General features: G+C 37.1%; 1 protein-coding gene across 4 annotated transcripts in view; it reads right to left on the reverse strand.

Annotated features, from left to right (window-relative positions):
- Bruce (BIR repeat containing ubiquitin-conjugating enzyme) overlaps window positions 1-18,969 on the reverse strand; it is a 28,111-nt gene that overhangs the window by 8,398 nt on the left and 744 nt on the right. For 2 of the 4 annotated variants that reach the window (XM_071703015.1, XM_071703013.1), the window contains exons 2-38: window positions 18,030-18,349; window positions 17,285-17,529; window positions 16,784-17,123; window positions 15,176-16,703; window positions 14,877-15,051; window positions 14,489-14,707; window positions 13,823-14,252; window positions 13,589-13,736; window positions 13,168-13,318; window positions 12,864-13,088; window positions 12,526-12,780; window positions 12,156-12,441; window positions 11,915-12,076; window positions 11,242-11,553; window positions 9,833-10,129; window positions 9,318-9,532; window positions 9,069-9,225; window positions 8,752-8,943; window positions 8,344-8,564; window positions 7,865-8,112; window positions 7,478-7,653; window positions 7,101-7,291; window positions 6,842-6,986; window positions 6,247-6,406; window positions 5,666-6,038; window positions 5,198-5,324; window positions 4,833-4,997; window positions 4,286-4,443; window positions 3,968-4,175; window positions 3,545-3,845; window positions 3,105-3,280; window positions 2,744-2,942; window positions 2,435-2,662; window positions 1,783-2,298; window positions 1,233-1,503; window positions 848-1,107; window positions 72-354 (exon numbers count right to left, since the gene is read on the reverse strand). In XM_071703015.1, the coding sequence (XP_071559116.1) occupies window positions 72-354; window positions 848-1,107; window positions 1,233-1,503; window positions 1,783-2,298; window positions 2,435-2,662; window positions 2,744-2,942; window positions 3,105-3,280; window positions 3,545-3,845; window positions 3,968-4,175; window positions 4,286-4,443; window positions 4,833-4,997; window positions 5,198-5,324; window positions 5,666-6,038; window positions 6,247-6,406; window positions 6,842-6,986; window positions 7,101-7,291; window positions 7,478-7,653; window positions 7,865-8,112; window positions 8,344-8,564; window positions 8,752-8,943; window positions 9,069-9,225; window positions 9,318-9,532; window positions 9,833-10,129; window positions 11,242-11,553; window positions 11,915-12,076; window positions 12,156-12,441; window positions 12,526-12,780; window positions 12,864-13,088; window positions 13,168-13,318; window positions 13,589-13,736; window positions 13,823-14,252; window positions 14,489-14,707; window positions 14,877-15,051; window positions 15,176-16,703; window positions 16,784-17,123; window positions 17,285-17,529; window positions 18,030-18,349 (10,063 nt within the window). The remainder of the gene's footprint in view (window positions 1-71; window positions 355-847; window positions 1,108-1,232; window positions 1,504-1,782; window positions 2,299-2,434; window positions 2,663-2,743; window positions 2,943-3,104; window positions 3,281-3,544; window positions 3,846-3,967; window positions 4,176-4,285; window positions 4,444-4,832; window positions 4,998-5,197; window positions 5,325-5,665; window positions 6,039-6,246; window positions 6,407-6,841; window positions 6,987-7,100; window positions 7,292-7,477; window positions 7,654-7,864; window positions 8,113-8,343; window positions 8,565-8,751; window positions 8,944-9,068; window positions 9,226-9,317; window positions 9,533-9,832; window positions 10,130-11,241; window positions 11,554-11,914; window positions 12,077-12,155; window positions 12,442-12,525; window positions 12,781-12,863; window positions 13,089-13,167; window positions 13,319-13,588; window positions 13,737-13,822; window positions 14,253-14,488; window positions 14,708-14,876; window positions 15,052-15,175; window positions 16,704-16,783; window positions 17,124-17,284; window positions 17,530-18,029; window positions 18,350-18,969) is intronic. The other 2 variants (XM_071703014.1, XM_071703017.1) reach the window with 2 other exon arrangements.

Genomic DNA, 18,969 nt, shown 5'->3' on the forward strand with positions numbered 1-18,969 from the left:
ACTTATGTGTGTGCTTGAATAAAAAGGTTTGAAATATTAAAGCAGAATATGCGAAAACTAAATAATCTTACTAGAACAGTTCGTCCGTCAGCAAGACTTGCAGGTCGTAGTTGTGATTCTGCTGTTGATGAGCCTTCCAAATGATAGAAGACACACAGTGAATGTATACCGCTGGTGGATTCACTGAATTGGGATTACTGTTTGTCTGAGATATTCCATTCGTGGCCGAGATTTGCAACCACGTAAGAACGGCTTTCATGCGAGCCTCCGTGCTAAAGTCTCGAATGGAACACAATTGCTGAAGCAATTCAACGACCAATTGTACGATAGACGTTTCCTGGGAAGTCACAGCCCCTGTCAAGTATCAACACAGTTATCATAGCATATTATCATAGCATAATAAGCTTACAAAAAGAGATTACTATATAAAATATTTTATTCAGAAACAGCTTTAATATTTGTATCCTAAATAAAACATTTTCTATATTATCAATACCAACAAAAAATTAATATTTATTATAAGATTTTAAAATAATGTAAGCAACTTTGCAGAAAACACTGAATAAACTAGCAAATATTATCAATTTTACTTACAGATATTTAAAATATTACATATTCCCTAATTTATATGTCATAATTTACATATCTCATAAATAACAAAGATATAAATAAAAAGGAATTATCTTTTCCTCGTTCGTAACATGTTGTACTTGCGTGAAGAGTCTAACTAAATCATTTGAAATGCAAGAGCCCTTTCAAAGTACGAGGCTCAAGACGGTCGCTTAGTTTATCTATATTTAAGGCCATTGCTGATTTCGTTTGCAGAAAACAGAGAACAAAGCGATACCTTGAAAGAAAGGGGTGGACCTGTTGTTGAGTAAAAGACCAATGAGACGAAGTCCAAGCTCTCGAGAGTGTAAGCCAAGTTGTAATAGAACCCTCTCCAGGTTGGGAGTAAAGAGAGACGGTGCTGGGAGTAACAGGAGGTTGCAGCATGCCTCGACGAGGCCTTCGACCGAAGCCGCGGAATTAAGCACCTCGATGGCCAGATTACTGTTCAGCGTGCTTACCGATAAGCATTGATGCAGTAATCGCAGCCAACCCAAGCTACATAAACGTTATCAGAAATAAATTCTTTGAATTCTCATAGCCGTGATAAATCTTTAACCCACGGTTAAAGATTAACGGAGCCAATGGCCTCACTTTTGGGACAAGAGAGAAAATAATGTTACCTAGTCTTCGTTAGTTGTTCCTCGTCTATCGTGTCCGGATTCGTTTTAATTTCGCCGAATGCGGTGGTACCCAGCAATCTTATTTGACTGAGATTTATGTTTGTCGAGTCCCGTGGTTTGTACAGGCGCACCAATACGGAAGTCGCGACTTCCGGTTGTGCTAAAGTAACGCGTATATACGTCAAGCCCGCCGTCGGCATCGGCGGACAAACTGGCGTCAATGGACCGTTACTTTCCCTCGAAACTTCAAGCGCCACAGCCGATGGACATGCTGTCAAACAAATATGCGCGTGTAAAAAAAAAATTTTCTGTTTAATTACAGGGTTTGTCTTTCTCACCAATCGCACTTCTCTTGAACCGCGAATTTTTTGGTGAATCTTAAATCAGTTACTCTTTTACAAAAATTTTTTATTTTAGCGAAATAATCCGCAGTTTAAAGGAAATGCGTTTAATGAAGAATACCCTATGTATTGCTAGAAAAGGACGCTAATCATAAAACCTTGAGGATTTCGTCATTATCTTCATAAAAATTGAGGCATTATAAACTTACTGGACAACGCCGTGAGATGTGGTTGTAGCTCCACTTTCCTAAGCAGGATAGCGCACGGTAAAGTGATGGTGAGGTCGACCCACGCCTCGTCGGGATAAAAGTGATACGACCATGCCGGTGTTCTCGCGCGTTTGTGGGGAGTTGCGTTTTGTATGAGAACGTCCGCCGGCTGCGCGGTCGGGTTTAACCAGGATATCGAGCCGAGAGGCGCAAAATTCAGTAAACCGTCGTCGTGAGTTTCCAGCGAGCTGACACCTTTCTTACTGCTGCTCGCCATCATCTGCATCACGTTTGGCGCGTTCGACAGATGTTCCATGACAAGAGCGATCACCCCCGATGAGGTGGAAGCGCCGGCGGTACCACTGTTACTCGACCTCACGAGATTCTCGCAAAGCACTTTTACGCCGCCCATCGCGGTAAAAATAGATAACGACGAGGCGTTGTCCAATACCCTTAGGATGTACCAAAGAAGTGGTTCGGACAGCTGCATAACTCCCAACTCGGTTTCCCCGCATGCTGCAAGTAATCGTGCGACATCTTACTTTCTCGACAAGACTTTGTATTAAAAAGATTTCGTGCTGTTTTTTTTTCGCGCAGAATTAAATAACGGAAAATAATGAGTCTTCCAATTCTATAATGTATAAATTCTTACACGAGGAGAGATAGCGAAGTAACGGCTTGAGAACTAGGGTTGAATCGCTAGCCTTTTTTGTAAGAGTCGTTAAGAGCTGGAACGTCGCATCCGGTATCGAAGCCGGATCGCCGAGTTCGGTAGTCGATGCCGCACTCGTACTTTCGCCTAAGAGCATAGCTAGCGAAGATCCCGTGCTATGACCGAGAGCACCTAGTAAACGCATCATAGTCGGCTCGTGCTGTAGAACTTAAAAACAAAGAATATAATTAATAAAACTTGACGTACTTGTGGAGCAGTAAGTTATCTTTTATATACGTTAGTAGTTACCAGTATCAGCGAGGCAAGGCACGGAAGATTTGCTAGGTTTAGGTTGTTGTAGATGAAAAGAGTTTCGTTGCTCCGCTGCTTTACTCTCGTCCGTTTGCCAAGTATTCGCGTTCTGAGAATCGGTTACATTGCTCTTAGAGCTCCAAGTCGTCTCGGATAATTCCATTTCCGCCGATTCCTCTGAATGATCTTGGCGAATCTGTAAAACGTTTGCAAATGAAGCACACTAGAATGCATAGAACAGGAAGTATTCACAAATAAATTAAAATATAAAATGCAATTATTTTATATGTTATAAAAAGTAAACTAATGCAAATAAATTTCTTTAATAATTCTTGAGTATACGGTACAAAATACGTACATTTGGTAATGGAGTCTGAATGAGAGTGCACACTAATTTGATGAGAGCCACGATTAAAGTGTCCCACGATGCAGGGCGACATTGTCTCGCATCGCCGCCGAGCACGCAAGCGAACAGACCACCGAAACTACCAGATTGGTTAGCCGAATCAACCGCACCTCCACATTGTGCGCCAACTGTAAGAACAACATTTGCGCATTGAGACTCTTGCGATCATCTTGCGAAGACAAAAACAACTGAGATAAACCATTTACAATCAATGTCTAATTTTTGGAACAGTATATCAGAAATAAAAAGTGATTTTTCAAAATCAATACAAAATCTATTTTAAAAAATAGACTTGTTAACAATTAACTGCTCAGTCTTTCTTTCACTATAACTTTTTCGCTTTTTATTATTAATATTATTTGTGGAAATATTTGATAAAGAAAAAATTTTACCTTCAGATTCTTTGACATATGTCGAAACCAACACACCAACGCATTCAGATATGCTCATAGCGATGCCCAAGTCGGTATTGACATAATTCAGATTAACTACAGATGTTATTAGCTTGCACTGCGCATCTAAAGGCCCCTTTCTTAAAATGAGAGGCCCACTTGGTTGCACAAGTTGATATATCACTTGTAGCAGAAAATCCTTCAGGGAGTTACCTAAACGGCTATCCGTCGTAATAACATCACACATCATTTCCAGCCTAATGAGAAAATCGTGTAATGCTTGGCAAACTGTAGGCCCGGCCTGAAATAGAAATGCTATCGTAAATAAAACATAAAAAATATGCAATTAAACATTATTCTATTCTCATACATGCGTGGCATATAAGTCATTATATAAATCATAAAAAGAAAACGTATACTCACCATAATATATTGCTTATCCATCGTATTGATATTTAATCCGTTGCCGGAAAGTAGGCGCAACAACATAGGGCCTGTATTGCGTTCTTTAACAATACAACTAGCCATAGAAGGACTATTAGGTGGATCGGAAATTCTTCGTAACTGATTGCAGACAATAGTTAAACATTGCAACGCAAGACACCAAGCGCGTAACGAAACCCCAGTATGCCTTAAAATTTAATTTATTTATAAATTAATTACGCATTAAAAATATTATTATCATGTTTTAGGATAGATTAAATGTCATTATCGTAATTCGCATCTTATTTATTAATTTACCACGACAGTGCAGATATTAGACTGGAAATGGCTGCTGGACTGAGTGGAATCAAAGGTATTAAAGAGGGGTCAAACTGCGAGCTTGGATGATCAGTAGCAGCGTCCATAATCAGCGCAAGCCAAAGTTGGAGAACAAGTTCCAAGTTCGTACTATTATTCTGTTAAACATAAGATAAAAATATATGCATTATATATCAGAAAAAATTCAATTTAATACAAAAGATCTAAGAATAAAAGCAAATCCATCTAATTATGTGTATGCTTCTTAAAAAACGGCGTCAATTAGAAACAATTGTACGAAATATAACTTAGTTTGTCAAATTAAGTTAAAGAAATTATATAATTTAGAAATAAATTTGTTAATTAAAAGTAGCCTTGATTCCGATATAATTTTTTCATCTAGAAATAAGTTCTTGATTTCTTTAAAGGAAAAAGAAAAATGTCAAATCAGTAACGTTATTTAAAACAGAAGTCAAAACGATAAAGCCTCTGCGTTGATCTAATAACATATCGCAAATGTATTTTACTTCAATAATAAATAACTCACCCGTAGATATAAGTCTGTGAACATCTTTTCGAAACATCTTGTTAACATTAAAAGATTAGAAATGTTAACATTAGGATCAGAAAAGTTTCCGCTTTCCTGACTTCTATCACTCGTTTCGGTACGCAAGAACGGTTGTTGACAACAGCGATTTGCTTCTGTCGGCACCTATAATATAAAATTCAATTTGCATAATGGCATGACTTTACAATAATTATTTCTTAACAAGTATTAATAATTATTCCTCTCTCTTCTCTACTAAGAACATTTTTTAAAACATCTAAGACATACATTTGAAGAAGTGTGTAATATCCTAGTTATTAAAACAATGCAAAAAATAAGAAAAGCAATATAATATACAAACTAACGTGTATTGTCGCATTTATGCTGTGAGGTAGATTGTACATGCCGACCGTAGACAGTATCCTCAATGATATTTCTACGCCCATTTCAACTCCGTACTCCAAGCGTGCGTCCATCGCTAAAGAGATGCTCCTAAAAATATATCATTTATTACTTTTTAATCAGATGTGCCATATAAAGTTGACGTGAGAAATAAGTAATATCAACTCTTAAGCACTGCTAGATACAGATGAGATTCCGTGTAAAATTTTTATAAAATTAAACTGTTTTATCGTGGAAATTGTTATAAATTAGTGTACATCAAATACAATCGTAGCAAATAAAATAAACAAAGTGTTGCTTTAATAACTATTAGGAACATTCTGTGCCAGCATTTAACATTACAAAAAAAGTTAGTGCTTAGGATTAATCGTTAGTATTTAAAAACCATTTCTTTTTAAAGACCAGGAAGAAAAGAGAAAAGATCTAGATACCCAGTAATGGCAGAAGTTAAAATTTTCGATACTGTGCTGTCTTTCTTCAACATATTTCTGCCACGCTCCAATATGTCGTCCAGAAAGTCTTCCAATTCGCTATCGTCGGATTCCAAAAGGGACGGCAGATAACCGTTGGATTTTGACGTGCCAGCAGTGGTCGAAGTTACTACTTGCACTTCCTCGTCTGCGTCTCCTTCGGCGAATCCTTCACCTAATGTAGAAGCGGAAGGTGCACTGGTGCTAGCAACATTGGTCGAGTCCTCCTCTGCCGCACGACTTTCGTCTGTATGAATCACAACAGAGTCGAAAATCTCCTCCGATGGACTACTTTCGTGCGTAGAAGTACATGCTCTAGAATACAATCGTCCTCCTGCACAAATCAAATTTTATTAATTTATTTTATACTTTAATCAAATCGCTAAGGTTTACTGTTTTATAAAAAAAAAAAAAAAAAAAAAAAATTGAGAGTAAACTTTCTAATGCTTTAAAAGTTTGTCGCGTAAACAAAGTTTCATTATTATGAATTATTTATAATAGTTTCTTCGTGGCGAACTATAACAAGTATAAATTATAATCACCTTCTAACAGGTCCATCAGAAGACAGGAAACAGCATGGGACGACCAAGCAGCGTCAGATGTATCCGTTGCCAATCTGATTAATTTCAAGAGTTGTTCCTCGGTCATAAGCTCGCACAAGCCTATTGCGGGACGTGTAGATACTACTAGCCTAGCGACTACCTATGTACGATAATTCAAAAATGTAATTATAGACGTATAATTACAAAGCCGCGTAAATATTACAAGATAGATTCAACTGCCTTATCTATACAGTTAATTGTTGATAAGAGATATCGGAAGATTCACGTTTTAGTCTATGTAATTTTTTTTTTTAATACACGTTACATTTTATAATGTATGTCAGATTTCAGATTACAAATTACAAAACCTGATTACGAAGACAAATAATATACAGAGCTTTGTCAAATTCACACAAAAAGTTCTTTTTTAAGCAATGCAATTGTGCGAATTTTGAAAAACTTGACAAATAATGAAATTCGACTTCGATCGAGTTGAAGTAAAATTTAATTAAACAAAATCTTACAATATGAGCCTAGAAAGAACCCATGCACGTTGATAGTTTGTGTTTTTAAAGTAGACCTTAGTAGACCTTACCTTGCAAGCTAACAGAAACATATCCACATTAGCCGAATTATGTAAAATGAGCGCAATGAGACCGCGAGCCACTGGCAAAACATTCTGATAAGATAGATTTGTCATATTGTACTCCACTTCCAAATCCATGACGTCCGATGATTTGCTGCAGATACATAAATATATGTAATAAAAAATATGTATAGATATTTTTCTTAATCACATCACGTGTCTTAAAGATCAGGCTTTTAAAGAATTAAAATTCTTGTTTTATACCAACCTAGTATTAGACTGTCGCGCTTGACTGCAACACGGGCTGCGAAGCAGCGACTCGTTTCTCTTGAGAATATCCTTGTAATGCTTTGCGGAATGTTGCTTCAGTGTCTTCTTGAAATAACGTTCTTGAACCTTCAGAGTTGCTTCCACTTTATTGTACAATGTAGCGGCGTCAGACGAAAGAGTCATTAATCCCTGAATATATCATATACACATATATTATTTTTATATATATTATTAAATTAACTCAAAGTATAAACTCTGATATGTAGTCTATGCAAAAATATTGGTAGCCTAAATAATATAATATATGTATATATTTTTTAATCTAGCAATCATTTTATGAAAATTTATCAAAATTATCACTTTGACGTTATATACTTTGGATGCTGCAGACTTTTTTGCTTGTTCTAATTCATGAAGCTGCTGTTTATGATGCAATAACCGTTTTTGTAATCTTTTGCGGTAGCTACGAGAGGCTGACGAACGGTTAGCATTGACATATCTCCTTTGCATGGCTGATTCTCCTTGAATGAACTCCCAACGAGAAAATAAACCTTCCGAAACAAACATTATAGAGATATTATTCTGTTACACAATTACAATAAATAAAAAGCACTGGAATTATTAGCATTTATCTTAAAATATTTTCACTATAATATGTACATAGAATTGCTTTTCCCTTATAATTTTTTTTTTAATTCGCTAATGATTAGTGAAGGAAACATTGTAAAAATGCTGTGCATAAATACGCCGTATATGAAATACCTTGTTCTCTAGTTTTCTCGTGATTGTCCTCGAAACAGGGCGGTGGTGCGATAGTGTCTAAGCATACCGAAAGAAATAATAATACCCAGCCGATTAAGGTGACGTCCAGTCGATTGGAATTGGATGGCGCGTTGGTAAGAGGAGCCAGTAATTTACCCAATGTACGAACCATAGCTTCAATAACTGAAGATTTATTTCCCCCGGCTATTAATGACTTCCGTCCGAGGAATGTTAATAAAATGAACACCCTGAAAACAAAATTCGGTTATAAAGAGATGTGTTTTATAAAATTACATTTAAACATTAATTCATGTGTTTTATAAGTTACATAAGATAGTTATAAGAACGAAAAAAAAAAACAAAAAGTAATCTTCCTGAATTCTCTTCTCACACTTGCTTCTTTTCATTTTTACACCATGTATAATATTTACAAGTCTCATATGCGTGTTAAGTGCAAAGTGAGATATTCCAAACCTCACCTATCTTGCGGGAAAATATGAGTGGACGCCGAAGAGTAAAGATTTATCAGAGTGTTGGATAAGAAGTTGCCCCACCATGGTTGATGTCCTGCCATGCCAGCCAAGAGCGCAGCAGCATGGAGTTGCAAACGTGGGGCTGGCGTTACGACGCATATCGAATGGAAAAACTTCTCACAAATTGTTGGAGTGAAAACTTCATATAACGACGTTGGTCGGTAAACCTATATTTAAAAAGAAATGTCACGTCATACATAAAATTTGTCATATATAGAGCAGTAAAACCAGATGTTATGTACCAATATTAAATATCAAAAGCGTAAATAATTTTATTATTTTGGCAATTTATCACATAACTTCGAGCATTTAAAATCTGTATAAAATCTGTATATTTGTATAATGTATACGTACACTAGGTACTGGGCCAATTTCGTACACAGTATACAGTAGAATGTCAAGTAGAGTTTCTTCAAGAACTCGTAATTTGTCAGTAGGTGCGTTCGCGAAGGACGTTGTTGGCACATTCCGCAAACCTCTCCACCACTCGAGACGTCGCCAGACACTTCGTACAACATTTAATTGATGTTGGAACATGGTACATTCCTACAACATAATAAATCAATATACGTACTGATATATATATCAACCAAGATTGTATCGATTTCTTCGTTGAAATAATGAACTTGAGTCATTCTTATCTAAGAACAACATTCATAATTATAACTCACTTGGTACGTCGACATTATCTTCGCCGATGGCTGTTCCTTACTTTCATTAGGTATCTTGTTGTAATACAGATAATTTTGCATATGCATAACATTAGGGGTTTCCGAACACAGTAATGGGTCCAACAAAGTTTTTAATCTTTCAGTAGCTAAACTAAATCTGAAAGAAGACATTTTTATGCATTAACAACAAACACGCACATACTTATTCTTCTATCGCTACTTCTCTTATTCTATCTTAATTATATATACCTGCATTGTACATCTTCCGCTAGAGCCGATAATATGTTACACTGTGTATCAATGGTAGCTTGTAAAGAAGAATCAAAAATGTCGGCATCAAATGACGAAGCATCATTTACTTCCGAGTAATCTTCTCCAGGCAAAACTACCATATGTCCGTAAAACATTCCTAATGGTATTTTACACGTAGTTGTAGACATTCCATAGCGTCCTATTGTAGTGATCTATAATAATCGTACAAAATAAACATTAATTTATAAATAAAAATTCAATTAATATTGTTTAAGTAGAGCGTAGAAAAAAAGCAAGCAGACACACGCGAATTAATATGAATAAAAAAGAAAAATTAAAAGAATAACAAAAAATATTGTAGACAAAAATCGCGATTTGCCTAAAATAATGTTTTAGAGATATCGAAGACTTATAAAATAAAAAGAATAAGATCAAAAAGCGGTTTATGAACATCGTAGGCGAAAAGAAATAACTAAAATAAAGATTTATTGTTATTAATGTGTTACATTTACCTTGAGATATCTACATACAGGCGGTGGCTGAAGATCACAGACAATCAACGGCTTACTTCCAATGTCACCAGCGACGATAAGTCGCGTACCATCTATTTCTTCGCTTTTAGTCCAGATGTCTATGGACAGCGATACCAAATCGTTGCACGAAGGTATCATCAGATCGGTCAGTAGTACAGGTGACCCGAAGTCTAAAATAACAAATCGACGAGCTCCCGAATGCATCCGTTCGACGACCAACGCTTGCTGAGGTGGCCAACACAGCAACCTTCCCCATGGGAATGTAATGTCTTCTCGCTGCAACATACATTATATTTATTAATCCTAGTGAAATAATAATTTTTTTAAGCTTACACACTTCCCAAATGCAATGTGCCAAAAATATAAGAAAGCAGAATATTTTATTCACTGCGGCAATTATTACTGTGGGAGAAAGGCAATTGCATTTCGGATACATACTGAAATACATAAAGAATTATGCTATATATAATGTCTCATGACTCGCAACCATAATCTTAATGACACATTCTCTATCGGATTTCTAATCAACATAATTTTCGAATTGCGAACAAATAAGGGTCTTCTCGCAAACTAAAAATGACAAATAAATAACAGAATCATATCTTCAATTAATTTAAAATGAATGTTAATTCAATAAAACGTTAATGAATAAAAAATCAATTCATTAATTATAGAATTTGTCATTGTGTTAAAGTCGCTAATTATGACACACCTCAAACAGTTGAATTACAAATTGGAACATAAATCACAACTTTGTAATTTTCTGAATACACACATTTGTAGATCTGTTGATGTATATGTACAGAGAGACGAGTCTGTCTGGACTGTTGCAATACTAATCACGATTTCCGTGTAGTACAATAGCATGTACATAGAAAGTAAAATAAAATTTTACGTGATATATTAAATCGGTATAATAACTAGCCCTAATTGCATGAAACAGTAAAGCGAATGTGTAAAATAAAGAACAAACTGTGTCGGCTGCACGTACACATAAAAAATACGCAGTCTAAATGATGGTGTTAATATAAGACTAAGTTGGTAGCTAGTTCCTTGTTGTGAATAAGTAACAATAACTTACAATAAAAAAAAGAATGAGAAAAACCTAGCATATAAAAAAATGGTATATGCATGGATAATTAACATCAAATACATAATTCAATAAATTTCATGTAACTCATGCAACTTGCACTCAACATCATTCAGCTGCGCTTGACAGACAGAGAATTTTCTATAGAACGAGTGTCTCTATTTTACAAACAGCATATTTAACAAAGCGATTAAACGACGAAAGGACGACGAAAGTGTATCACTGAACTCAGAAACAAGAATTTATAAAAAAAATTAAATAAAAGAGTGGTGCGTGTGTCTTTGTCTATGTAATCTACCTTTTTAGGATTGCCCTCCTCAACTTTGTTTACAGCGGTATTGATACTTTGTACGCATGACTTTTCTTTTACAATGGAACTTAATATATGTGAGCTAGGCATATTATTTTGTGTGCTATGCCAACAAGTCTGGTTATCGCCAGACATTTCATTAGCTTCATCATAGTCTGATTGTTCATCAGGTGTGAGCAATAGTTGCGGAGATGGCTTCTTTTTTAGTATACCTCTTCCTGTATACATACTAAGCAGATCGCTTAATGTAGCTGTTGATTTAGCTTGAACATGTGGTCCTAGCGATCCAGCATCCAAGTTCTACAATTAATATTTCTATCTGAATTAAAATTCATCTACTCTAACATCTATACTGTATATATGCCGTTTACAAGTTTATGACTTTGAACAGTCGTTACGGCCACTGTTAATTGCGAAAGAACGTAATTCGCCTTGCCTACTCTATGAACGCTGAGAATTCATTTGGCACGCTATTTCGCAGATTGTACGAATCTTACAATTGTGCTCGAGTCTACTGCTGATATTATACTATCGCTATTAATAATATCGTAGCGCTTCATTTGTTCGCTCTTATATCATTGTTACAAAATAATTCACATCACTTTATCTCGAAAATGATACCGCAACTCTTAATAGATTTAAGATATGCAGGGACACTTACATATGTGTGATGTATCGTTTTAATATCAGGCACACCGTTGTTGCTTGTCGCTGTACTATCATACAAAGTGGGTCCAATATTAATTGTGTTCGTGCCAGGATCGATTTTCTCCATCTTCGTGCCGTCGGAGGCAGCGTGACAAGTGAAATGAAGAGGTTCAACCTGAATCGACGTTCAAATATTAAAATAATGTGGAATACAGTTGACATAAATTATCTTATTTTTAAATAAATAATATTACCTCGAGGAGACCCTTCATATTGTGATTGGCACACAATGCCTTTAATTTGCTGGATATTACAAATTCACTAGCGGGATGCGTAGGCAGTGTGAGTAGGTCCCTCAAATCAATGGAATCCTGCGATATCTTGGACGAGTGTGCAGCACTTGACGAAGCAACAGACGGGCCTGTTTGCTCGCTGGTTACAACGGACGCATATGTCACAGGTATTGAACTAAACTTTGGTAACATTGGTGGTTCTAAGTCGAAAAGTTCCGTCTCAAAAGGCGTGTTATATAGACCGAACCTTAAAAAAAAAATTTGTTTATTAAGATTACAACACAATTAAAATATATAGAAATTATAAGGAAACAGTTGAGAAATACTCAACCTTGTAGCGAGCAACAAATGGTAAGGATTCACTCTATTAGATATCTCAGCGGCTATCTGTTGCACCAGGGAGACACACTTATGGGCAATACTGTAATTTCTATCTAATGGCAAAAATCTCGTAATGAGTAATTGGAGCCATCTTAATGAACCAGCCCAGTGAACTTCCACTATCGACGGCAGCAAGTTGACCAATACAGAGAGCATGGCCTCGTCGAAGGTTTGAGCCGGTGAATCCTCTATGTTATAAAACCCTCTAAAAAGAATAGTAAACTTTTCTGTTTATTAATTCTTCAAATAATGTATCGTAAGTCAATATTATTATGAATGATCGCTCACCCGCTGCAAAGAACAATCAACTTAACGCATTTGTGCGCTATACTTCTGCCAGCGTGCAAGAGGCATGTTCGTAATAAGCTGGATAATCGTCCTTGCACGGAACGTATTGTCTCCAATTGAAGAGCTTTAATCTCCGTGCTATTCTGAATACTGCGCAATCTCGTTAATCTTATTGAGGCTACCCATATTAGAATGTCAAGAGCTATAGATTGTACGACAGGAGAGCTGAAAACGTATTTATTTAGGTATTAACTTTTTCTACAAGCTCAAACATCGTTAGGTTTCTATTATCCTTGTTACTTACTCGACAGGTACTTGCAAGCATGCGACATTCAAAAGATTATCGACAAAGGTTTTAGATTCTAACATAGCACATCTCTGCATCCTTTCGTCGGGCATGCTGGTGGGATTTACTGATCTCACGGTGATGGAGATCTCGTGAATCCAATTGCAACCTTAAATAGAAAATAGGTGCATATAGCTTCTTGATGTGCAAAATTTTCAATGCAAAACAACCAGCATTTTCTTATTAATTATGTCAAAAATCTAGCGACAATAAAATTATCACGAATATAAAAAATGTATAAAAATTTTCTTCGTAAATTACATAAAGACATTATATATATATATATATGTATGTATTATACAGAATAAATTCATTTTAATTAGATTAGCATTTTAATTTATTTTATTAGTAGATTAATAAGTCCTTAAATTATATTTACCAACGTAGCATCCTAACTTCTTGCTATTTGCACCTTCGTCAAATCGTTCCCCAGCATTAGGGGGTACAAGCGGACGTACCTCAAATATCTTCAGCTTTTTACAAGTAGGTGGTTTACTTTCTGCTAAATTTGCTTTTGATTTCGCAGACTTGAGAATAGAAAAAGAAACGGAAATATTCAAACACCGATTCTATCGTGTATAAAGACGGAACGTAATGAAAGATTGATAAATACATTACTCACTCCATCCTTTTGATCCACTAAAGCTTTGATGTGAACGAGCAACGTTCTAGCTTTCGAGCGAAATAATTTCGGGCTTGTCAATGTTACACATCCCGAACGACAAGACAAGTCTACGCAACGGTGCAAGTCGATAGGACCACAGAGGATTTCGGTGTTATGCTGACGTTGATACTCCTCTGTGATAACCGGATTTTCGCTCTTTTGCTCGGCTCCTAAGTTAAATTCAATTCTCTCGTCTATGGGGGTGGTTGGTATCTTCTGATGACCGATCCTCTTTATATTTTGTTTCAACAAAGTGACTTGAATAGTCGGTAACTCTTGACAGAACGCATGCAAGGTAAATCGGACATCAACGTGCCCTATACTTCCTGCTGCGCTCCGTGGTAAAGTAAGCTCGAATACATGTTCATCCCAAGTAGTCCTAACATAACATATAAATATGTTATAATTTTAGAATTGTGTGTTTTTTTTCTTTCAACCGAAGATTCTTTGTCCAATTTCTTATCGAGAATTGCAGTGTGTCGCTTGTGTGTGTGATTTACAATTTATTAATTTTTAATAGATATTTAATAATTTAAAGAACCCGCAATTAAAAAAATAACGGCTTTTTCAAAAATGTCTCGAGATATATAAACGTTTCTAATTATGTCGTCTTACGCATCATTTTGCAACCGCCATGTTCTTGTATGATGCTGATCTTCCGATTGATGAAGATGCTGCGGATGACGTCTCTGTCTCTGAGCTTGCATCATTTCGCTCCAACATGGAGGGACGGTCGCGCTATACGCTGGGGAATGTCGACTGAATCGTGTAAGTTCATACAACAGCCCTAAGTCCCAGTAAGAGAAATTCGATTTATGCGCTAATAGCTCATCGCTGAAACGTTTAAAATACAAACATTTAAGAGTTAATAAACAAATATAAAAGATGTTGCTTTTACACAGTGTTTTATAAATAATGTTGCAAGAAACAGCTTTATTATACAGCTTTGAAAATGTTCGGCTATTCCAAATTCCAAACGAAACGTTTGCTGCGTGAAACTTACTAACAAATCGACGACGTTGATGTACTGGGAGCTATATTTTCACAAGTACAGCTTCCCTCACTACCCATATTCACATCATCCACATCATCCTTCTCCTCTGCGGAGTCCTCTTCCTCCGCCGTAATGAAGAAATGCAATGTACCATCGCTCGTGCACACACACAGCCTTTCCAAACCTGAAAAAGCCAGCAGCCTTAACACACAAGTTCTCGACACAATCCCCACAAATACTTCAGATTAATCTCCCAGCAAGCTCTCGTTTGCTTCCCTTTTAGAAACACTTTAAAGAAGAACACTTACTGTTGCAATAAGTCGCAGAAATGAATTTCTTTCCATCTAATCTCGCCTCCGTTACAGTCTTCAGCGTACTCAAGTTCAGTAATCTGACCACACCGTCCTTACATACGAGGGCAACTTGTCCGGCGGGTTCCTGAATGGCTGAATTACTAGTGGAATTGGTACTAGAATTAGTAGAAAACGACGTGCACTTTTGTTTCTCTTGGAGAGGAAGGAGTACATGCTCTACCGGCGCCTGCTCCAAAGGTAATTCTCGCTTCACCAGCGGTTCCGACGCCACTTTCACTACCGGGCCCGTGAAATCCAGAGCGTACACGAGCAGCATGGCATTCGCGCTGCTCTCGTTACCGTGGATCTCGCCGTTTATCAATTTGCCGGACTGGCTGTCGTTATGGTCCCAGTACATGTAACTTTTCTGGGGGAAGAAATCGCTTTCGTCGTCAACGTCCATCTGATTGGTATTTGACGAGGAAGATTCGACGGAAGCGTTATCCGCTGCGGGACACATCGCGACGTACAGATATCTCCCGTCCTTGGACGTAGTTATGCACGTAATGCGGAGAGAATCTGGAGCGTTTATCGCTAGCGTCTTAACGACCACCGGTTCCGCCTTGGTAATCTTCATAAGATCTAAGCTCTTTTTATTTATTGTTGTCAAGTCGGATGTCGATGCGAAGTGGGTCGAGCCGTTGATAGGAGCGAAATTGGGATCATAGGGCGTCGACGTTGTCGGGGCCGGACCGAAAGGAATACCGATGGGACTCGAGTAAATGCCGTTGGAGGACGAGGCAGTTAGAGTGGTGGTCGGGAAGATACCGTCGTAATGCGGGCCGACTACCATGTCCGAGTCTACATCTTCGATAACTGGCACTTCATAGAAAATTTTACCGAGAAAGAGCTCCTGGTACAAGCTCTCCTGGCGCCCGCCGTTCGAGCTGGCGCTAGTTCCTGTCCCAGATAGGGTCTTCTTAGTCTTTGATTCTTTAGAATTGTCCTCCTTGATGGGTTGCGCCGTCGCGGCCTTATGATGAAAGTCGTACAGCACTAAGTAATGCAACCTCGACGATATGTACCTATCACCCGCTACCTTCATTATATCTAGAGTATCACTGGCAGCACTATTTACACTGTTCATCGCGCGAACCAACGACGACGAGCTCGCGAGATCGCTCGAGGCGGCCCACACATTCTCTAAAGTTCTTAATTGCGAGGGATTATTAACTGTCACTGTAACCCCGCACACTAAGCACGGTCGAATTTTATGCTCTGCCGTCTCGATGTTCGCGGACGACGAAGTCGTGGAGTTGGTGCTTTTCGCTTCCTCTTTCAGGGTCACCGGAGATCCCACCACCGAAAGCGCGGTAACCTGCACTTTATAGAACGACGAGGGTTTGTATTCCGAAAGTGGATCCGAGTCCGAGCCTAGATTCGTTAAATATGGAGGCGTCAAATTTCTCGCAGCACAAAACTGTATCGATTCCTTATTGTTTATTTCTTGATCCAAGGGTGATATATAAAATGATACTTCTCTCTGCAAAATAATGATATATATTATATTACTTTATATTTACTTTATAAATTACTTTAGATTACTTTTCTCGCGTAGCTTACCTTTAACTGATTCGTTATGTTCCAAATATTTACAAAACCATTGGAAGAGGCTGTAGCCGCGAGGCCTGTGACATTAGTAGTACCTATGACGTCCACTGCATCGCCTGCCTCGCGAGCGGGAGCCGTTGCGAGAGTCACGGATAATGGAACATTCTGCGTATATTCACCCTTAACGAAGGGACACGCGGGCGAATGCCTTTCATGCTCTGACCATGGCTCGTCTGTGGGCTCCCAACATACCAAGCACACGTTACAAGTGAAACACATCGCTCTATCATCACCGGTAGCATTCGGCTCGTGATAGAAACCAGCCTGCGCCATTTGGTCAGGTAAAGCCCATCTGAAATATACGTTCAATTACAATTTTATGGCTGCATTGTAAGTCTAACTGCATCCATCGCTCTAAACATGAATATAGAAGAATATAAAAAAAATTGTGGAATAAAAGTGATTATGTCACTATCTCGGTTTGACAAAAACACTCGTGTCACGATTACATACTTGTAATTCATGTGTGGCCATTTTGGAAAAGTATTACGACGTGCTGCTTCGCTAAACATTAACGCTCTATCAGTGGGACCACCTTCCAACGCAAGACTAGGCAATAGGCCATTTAGTCGTTCATTGATCGCGGAGGCAATGGGCAGTGCTGCTATATGCCGATTTTGCCTTTTTAATTCCATCACCAAACCAGAACAGACGAGTTTCAAAGACCCGTGCGGTAGCTCCAAGCATATCGTATTCCACTGTAATTAAAATTTTGCATTATTTTTATATGCGGAGTTTTAACACTAACATGATTAGTGCTACATATGATATAAAATTTACTAAATAAATGTGTATCTTACATACATTATTTATAATATTAAATTGCATTAATCTTTATTCAGCAGAAAATATATAACAAGTTATTTATAGCAATATCTTTAATTATTTCTCGCAATCATATTATATCTAACACAAATTTAGACCTTCCAATATTAAATATCTCTGTAATCAGCTGTTTAATTTAATCTCTTCTAAAATTAAACTTGTTCAAAATCAATTGACCAAAAATTATAATCTATGTATATTTATAAAGATTGAGTTACTAAAAAATACTTTAGCTTTCTAACAAACACATCTTTAAAATAATTTCTTTACTTTTAAATTCTCGCCACAAACATCTATGATAACTACAATAGTTTTGAGATACATCTCTCCAACATATAAAATGATCAATTTTATAAACTGTGCATGTACTTACTTTTTGAGCTTTGATACCCTTCTTCTGGTTCGCTTGTGCCGTAACAATTTTACTCGATAGTTCCTGCAGCACCTCCAGCAAGTGTTCTACACCTGGCAACTCCACACACTGTAGGCATTGAAGCAATATCGTCGCCTCGGACAGCAACAGCTCCAGCTTCACGATATCTTCGCTCTTAGAAACCGGGGTTTGCAAAATTGTATCCAACAGCAAGACCCCATTGTAATCGCTACGCATGCCAATCCCTCGTCCGTCCGTATACAGCACTTTGTCCACTCCATCCGATAAGTATAGCCCTTGCAACTTCCCATTTGGTTTACCTATAACAATCGCAATTGTGATATAAATATAAGCGTCTTACAATTTTTCACGTTTTGTTCTCAATAATAACATATTTCAATAAATTGCAAATTTGTACATTATATACCTTAATAAAAATTTGTAAGAAGCATTATATTACACAAAACCGTGTACTTTCATTTTAATTACTGCATAAATTGCTAGTATTAAATATTACAATATTTTTGTATCATCATACAATATCATAAAATTGTTTCAACGTTTATATAAACAATACATGTTTTATATCCTATAAATACTAACATTTTGCTATATCTTTAATACAATCTTAGAATAATTAAGCACAGATTTTGTAAGCGTCGTTTTATAAACATGAGTCACAATTTAATTTTTTTAACGCCTCGATTTTGAGGAACATTCCACATTTTTATTTTTTATACTGAAGAATGCTTTCTTACTGCAGGCATGTAAGAACGAAGAAATCATTCATAAAAAATCTTATCTCTAGGTACCGACTGAAACGGGCCAAGGCAATTTGTAAAATAGATAGAAGAGGCTCTTCCAGAACAATAACAAAGAACGTTATCGGAATACCGCGCAATCATAGACGATAATCATAGACTTATCTCTTTTAATCGCA

This window comes from Temnothorax nylanderi, unplaced genomic scaffold, assembly GCF_030848795.1.
Source record: "Temnothorax nylanderi isolate EJ_2023f unplaced genomic scaffold, tnyl_v1.0 TNYL_tig0033_pilon, whole genome shotgun sequence".
NCBI classification, from domain to species: domain Eukaryota; kingdom Metazoa; phylum Arthropoda; class Insecta; order Hymenoptera; family Formicidae; genus Temnothorax; species Temnothorax nylanderi.